At 27.0% G+C, this 6551-nt stretch overlaps 1 protein-coding gene across 1 annotated transcript; it reads left to right on the top strand.

Moving 5' to 3' along the window:
• Positions 1–1542: 1542 nt before the first annotated feature.
• LOC126896630 (Y-box factor homolog) lies at positions 1543–5661 on the top strand. Its single transcript, XM_050669569.1, has 8 exons — positions 1543–1748; positions 2452–2515; positions 2790–2823; positions 3191–3440; positions 3547–3692; positions 3761–3919; positions 3999–4136; positions 4638–5661. Exons 1-8 carry the CDS (start codon positions 1679–1681, stop codon positions 4683–4685), a joined length of 909 nt encoding a protein of 302 aa, XP_050525526.1. The 5' UTR covers positions 1543–1678; the 3' UTR covers positions 4686–5661.
• Positions 5662–6551: the final 890 nt, after the last annotated feature.

Consider the following 6551-nt stretch of genomic DNA (forward strand, 5'->3'; position numbering starts at 1 on the left):
GAAATTTCACCATCAATAATATAATATTGACACAGTTAATATATCTAATGTTATTAAATTAATAACTACTTTGATGTATGGGTTGGTATCAATTGGAATACATGAACACTCAACTTAAGCGAGCATTCAATAATTTTAATTAAATTAAATTTGTATTTGATAAATGAACGTTTTGAGTTTTAATTCATGTATACCATTAGTTAAATTTAAATTTCCAATGATCATATATTAATGTATTTCTCAATGTAATAATCAAAGTTAAGTAAGTTGAATATAGATTCATCCAAAATTTTACAGCTTAGTAAATATTTATCACGTTATTTAATAATAAATTGCAGTTCAAAACAGATGTTACTAAAATTAATGTAAATGAATATATAGGTATTGTGCAGTTTCCTGGGTTTGATCTTTTTTGAAATAAATAGTTTATTTACCGTATATTTGAAAACACATCAATCAATAGTATGTGTACAATTGGTATATATTGAAGTGGTTCAATTCAAATGTTTTTTTGAATATTGTATACGCCAATAATAATTTTAAAAATGATAATAGCGATACATGTCATTTAACAATAATGTGTTAAAATTGTTTCTTATTCCTATTTATCTCTATTAATAATTGCTGTTTTTATGTCTTGTTCTATTGGCTGTATAATTTTTAAATTTTTTATTGATCTAATTTAGATTAATTGAACAAATTTATCTCAATATAATCACTACCCTAACGTTAAGATATTAGGGAAATAATACATGGATAATACAGCTTTAGATTTTTTTAAAATTCATATTTAATAAAATGAATATTAAATTATTAATTTACAATCAGCGACAGTTATTTATTGTGACAACGAAATTAAAAAGTGGGTGTTTAATACCCATCTTCATTATTATAAGATCACTCTCAATAATTTTTTATATAAATGATCGAAAGAGTTAAAATATGATCTTGATGACTCAATAATATAAGTCTTTGAAGTAAATATTACTATAATTCAGCTTTTGTTAAATTTGAAATGTACGTCTGACATAACTACAATATTATTTTTTATTTTCTAATAAATTATAATTTCTCTTCAACATAAATTTATAGAATTTTAATTTGAAAAAGAGTTTTAAAATCCACTTAATGTGAGTACTGTAATTATATTAAATTAAATTTTTTCTGTAAAGTAATATTTAATGACCAATTTAGAGTCATTTTTTTTATTTTAATTCTTGTGTTTGATATACTTTAAGGTAAAAAAAAAATGTGATACAAACAAAGTCGTTTCTTCCATGGTCATTGTGTTAGTTGAGGCGGTGAAAACAGTAGCGCCGACCATTTTGTTTTTCTTTAAAAAAACAAATCCCGCACGCCTACATAGAATGGTTAGGAAATCGGGAGACATTAGGTACTATAGTAGTAATCTCAACATTTATGCGCAGTGCTAACTTTTTTTACGTCAAATAGTTCGCTAGTAGTTATAGGACATAGTGACGTCATTCAACGTAAAATTACAACGAATCGAAATAAAGAACTCGCCTTGCCGGTAGCTTCCCCGGGATTCGTTCGCTGTCGGCAACGGGGCTCAGTGGAATACAACTACAGAGTAGGTGAACATCAGGCAGGAGTTCGCGTTGGGGTAAATTTTTTCCATCTTTAACATCCATCGTTCGGCCACCGTCTGAACATCTAAATGGCGGAACAAGTTGGCGTAGAGAGGAGGGCGGAACGACAAAAATCCGTTCCTCAAAAGCCGGTCATATGTAAGTACATTGTTATATTAAAAATATAAAAAATTATATCGTCTTTCTATTGTAAAATACATAATGGTCGTCGCCATTGATTAGTTCACGTGCTTTGTTTGGTTTTTGACCAAATAGTTCCAGTTGACAACAATATATTTTTGATTGTCAATTATCCACTATTTAAATTTTTTTTAAACTTAAATGGTTCAAACTATTTAGGCGGGCTACAGCGCGATAATAGTAAAAGTAACTGTTGCCGGTTTTTTTTCATGAGTTCCCCCGTACACACAAGTAGATATTAAAAATACGTACTCCCGCCGCGGTTTCTAGCCACTGATTTATTTAAGCCTTATTTCATTCTTCTTATTGTTATTGTTTATTTATTTCGACACGTTTTTATATGAGTATCAAGAGTTGATAATATGGTGTAATGCTATTATACATCTTGTGAGTGTTTATATAGTATATGAAAATAGTATTTGTAATATTATCGTACCTACTTAGGCAGATAAATGTCACTAATAGCCATTGCTTTTGTTTATTAATGTCATAAAACCAAGAGTAATAGACAATTGAAAAGCTGATATCTTAAATTATATTTTCAAGATAAAGTAGTGATATTCTTAAAATAGACCACCATTTTCATTATCCCTCTGCATAATGTGACTCCAAATTTAATAATTTTTTAATAGCCAACTTAATTTAATTAAAATTTTTTTAGCTGTTAAAGTGACTGGTATTGTTAAATGGTTTAACGTCAAAAGTGGCTATGGTTTTATCAACCGGTAAGTTATATTTCCTAATTTTCTTTGTATTTAGCTTCATTTGAATGATAATTTTAAATATTGCAGAGATTATATTTGGTGCAATTATAATATATTTTTATTGTACAAATATTTTGTCTTAATCAAAATAAATGAAATAAATTTAAGATTCCTTGTATTATATAATATGTAAAATATGTCAAGTTTGCTTTAAAATATTCAATAATGAGTATTTAATTATATTCCTGACATTACAGTCTCAATAATATAACCAAATGTATTTTTTTTTTTTTAGAAATGACACCAAAGAAGATATATTTGTTCATCAAGTAATAAAATTTTAATAAATTATTTTTAATTGCTCTAAATATTATTATATTCTTATTCATGTTCATATTGAAGGGTTCGGCCTAGTAGGTAAAAATATATGTTTCAGTGCTTGGGGTCTCGTGTTTGATCTCCAGGGTGCCAACAAGATTTTTCTTGTGATTTTTTCCCTGATTGTATTTAATATCTGGTGCAAGCCAGCTATCATATTCATCTATCCATCATTGGTTTAGCCAAGATCTATTTTGGCTAGGTAGTTTCTCTAACATGAGAGGGCCAACACCTTTTGTAACATGTTAATATTCAAGAATTAGAAGGATGTAAAACTGATCATTATTATTCATATGCATATTGATGTTTTTTTTTTAGTCTGCTATTATTAAGAACAACCCCAAGAAAGTTGTTCGTAGTGTTGGAGATGGAGAAACTGTAGAATTTGATGTGGTTGAAGGTGAAAAAGGACATGAAGCTGCGAATGTAACTGGACCTGATGGTGAAGCTGTCAAAGGATCTCCATATGCTGCTGAAAGAAGAAGAAATAACTACCGTCAATGGTTTTATGGACGTCGTCCAAATCCTCGTGGTAGAAATGGTCAACCTAGAGATGGTAGTGCTGGTGGTAAGATTCATTTTTTAGTTAAGGCACTTATTATTGTGTTTCTATCTAAGTAATGATATTAAGTAAATTCATAAGTTTTTTTATCATTCAAATTATTTTATAATAGGTGATAAAGAAGAAGGTGATAATGAAGTAGGTGAACAACCCAGACGCTATCCGCCTAGACAACCTAGACAACAAAACTGGTATAATAGCTACCGTGGAAATAGAAGAGGAGGTCCACCTAATAGAGGAGATGGTGGAGATTACAACGTAAAAAATTATTATTATGTTTAATAATATTCATATTTGATTTTTCTTTTTTATCAATTTTACTTCAGGGAGAAAACTACGGATATGATAGTTCTCCTCCTGGAAGAGGTAGAGGACGTGGTATGGGTGCTCCCAGACGCTTTTTCCGTCGAGGAGGCTTTAGAGGAGGTCGTGGAGGTGGTGGTTCTGCAGGTCCTCGTCGACCTTATCATGATGATAATAATCAGGTAATAAAAATTTGTATATCCTCATTTTATTTTACTTAAATTAGTTTTATGAATAAATCCTATTTATTGAAATATTCAGGATAATGAATATAACCAAAATGATGATGGAAGTAACAGACCCCGTCCCCGCTATCGTCGTCGTAACAACCAATCAAGAGCACGAAGTGATGGACCTCAAAGAGCTAATAGTCAAAGTGACAATGATACTAAACAAAAAGTAAACTAAACTTCTTTGCTTTATATTTATAAAATGTGGATTAATTTTTAAAATAAATAAGTTCAAAATTGACTTGTAACACATTGAAAATGTGTTTTTATTTGTTCCTTGATAATTGTACAAGTTAAAAACTGCTACTTAAAATATTTTATTATGAAATTGCTGAGATTACTTGTTTTTAATTCTTCAGTTCAATTAAAAAACTTTCCATCTCCAAAATCCTAAGTGCTGTTATAGTTTGCCTCAATATTTTGTTGAATTAATTTGATAAAACATTTTCAGTGTAGTGTCATGGTTTAAATTTATTGATTGTTGATCCAATTATTTGATGACATTAATGTTAGTGTTGCTAATCTAACATGTGCTATATTGATTTAAAGACTTAATAAAAGTTACATCAATGGTAACTTGTACTTATTTCATTCTGCCTTGCACCTCTATTATTTTTCTACCTATCTTTAAAATTTGTATTCATTATTTCTATAATGTTTTTACTTACAGAACTTTGGAGGAGAATCATTGGAACTGGAAGACCACAGCACTGCTTAACATCCTCATAATTTGCGAACAGTTAATTTATCATAGAATCTTGTTTTATTTTTCTCTTACGCATTTGTGTTTTACATGTAATCTAATCTTGGACGTTTTTCTTTTTTGTTCCATTTTGCCATGATTATGACTTATACAAGTTCTACAATAATCAATTTGATTAATTTGATTGCCTACATATTTTGATATGTTTTAACTTTTCTTTATTTTAATCCAATCAACATCTGGATTTTTAATCATTATCTTGCTTGATTGAAACTGAATCATACATCTTTAAAAATACTTTGCATGATAATTTTCCTAATTAATTTTTTTATAATCATCACAATAATAAGTTTTTATAAAACAAAAATTTGTTAAAATATTCAAGAATTGAATAATAATATTTTAGATAAGCAATGTGTGCATTATTTGAAAAATGTTCGAAATATATATATTTGTATAATATCGTAACATTTTTTAATTTTAATAACTAAACGAATGTTCTATGAATAACTAAAAGACAAAATAAAATTTATATTGTTATGATAATTTGTAATACAATGTATTGCAATACATACTATACAAACTAGAATGTTCTTGTAGATAAAATATAAACTCCTTTTTTACTTGTCTATATTTTTTTAATTGAGTAGTAAAGATATTATTTTAGGATTATAAATAGTGTATTTCGTTTTTTTCAATGTATTTAAAATTTTTATGGTTTTGATACATTTTTTTATAACAGATTCATTGTAATTTATGTATTTTTTTATATTTTGAACACCTGAATATTGCTGGTATTGTTTAAATACACCCATCTGTCAAGTTAGGGTGTATTGAAATTAAAATCTGAGTTTTATAATATTGCACTAATTTTTCAAATTATAGTTAAAAAAAAACTTGGTATACATTTATTAATAGAGATTACTGTGATGTGATTTTTTAAAATAATATTAATAAAAGAAACTAATATATAATCTTAACTCGTATATTTAAGAAATTTCGTTTTTGATAAACTATGGGATAATCGTACAGTTACAGCTTCGTTTAATACAAAATAATTATTGAATATTATTTATTTAAAAGGTCAATTAATATTTTTTTACTTTTCTTCTTAACTTACGCATAATAAAGTGTTAATTACAATAGTAATTTTATGAATAAAATGCAGCGAAAACTCATTTTTGCAAAATGTACGTATTTGAGCTTTTATTAGTTTTATTCCTAAGGATAAATAAGATATCTTAGGATATTTATATAAAAAATATATTAAATTGCATTTAATACAGAGTTGTTGGCAGTAGTGTAATTATGATGTCGCATTTGAAAAAATCTATTAACAAGTATAATTTTGCTACTACTATAAATATTTAATGTTGTCGATAATACATTTTTGTTTTACCTGGAATGGTAGTAAAAATGTGAATAAATAGCCAAATTATAAATCGATGTATAATTTTTCTTGTAAAAAATTGTGTAAGCAATATAGATGGTTTTCTGTAATAATTATAACTATTTTGTATATAGTTAAAATATTTGAATTTAATGAGTCTATTCAAGTGTGTAAATTTTTTTAAAACCTTATGCTTTGCTTCTCTACATTATAAAATAAAAATTTAGCATTGATCAGAAGAGTTCAAAAACACCGATTGTTTCTCAGGTAAATTCAACTATATTGTGAACCCTAAAATCTAAAATTTTAGGTTGGTAATAACCATTAATTTTGAGATAGTGAATATTTTACAACATGTAAGTTTAAATTATACGCTTAGTCGCAAAAGTTTACAGGGTATATTATGGAAACTTAACAAAATATGATTTGCCAAACAAATTATTTTATGTTTTCCCCATTATGATTTTTAAACGCACCTTTGTAATAATATT

This window comes from Daktulosphaira vitifoliae, unplaced genomic scaffold, assembly GCF_025091365.1.
Source record: "Daktulosphaira vitifoliae isolate Bord-2020 unplaced genomic scaffold, ASM2509136v1 Scaffold_1, whole genome shotgun sequence".
In the NCBI taxonomy this organism is placed as follows: Eukaryota; Metazoa; Arthropoda; class Insecta; order Hemiptera; family Phylloxeridae; genus Daktulosphaira; species Daktulosphaira vitifoliae.

Coding starts and splice junctions, on each gene's coding strand:
- LOC126896630 (XM_050669569.1), top strand. CDS start 1,679: ATGGCGGAACAAGTTGGCGTAGAGAGGAGGGCGGAACGACAAAAATCC. Junction 2,824..3,190: donor AAGATATATTTGTTCATCAA/GTAATAAAATTT, acceptor TTTTTTTTTTAG/TCTGCTATTATTAAGAACAA. Junction 3,693..3,760: donor GAGATGGTGGAGATTACAAC/GTAAAAAATTAT, acceptor ATTTTACTTCAG/GGAGAAAACTACGGATATGA.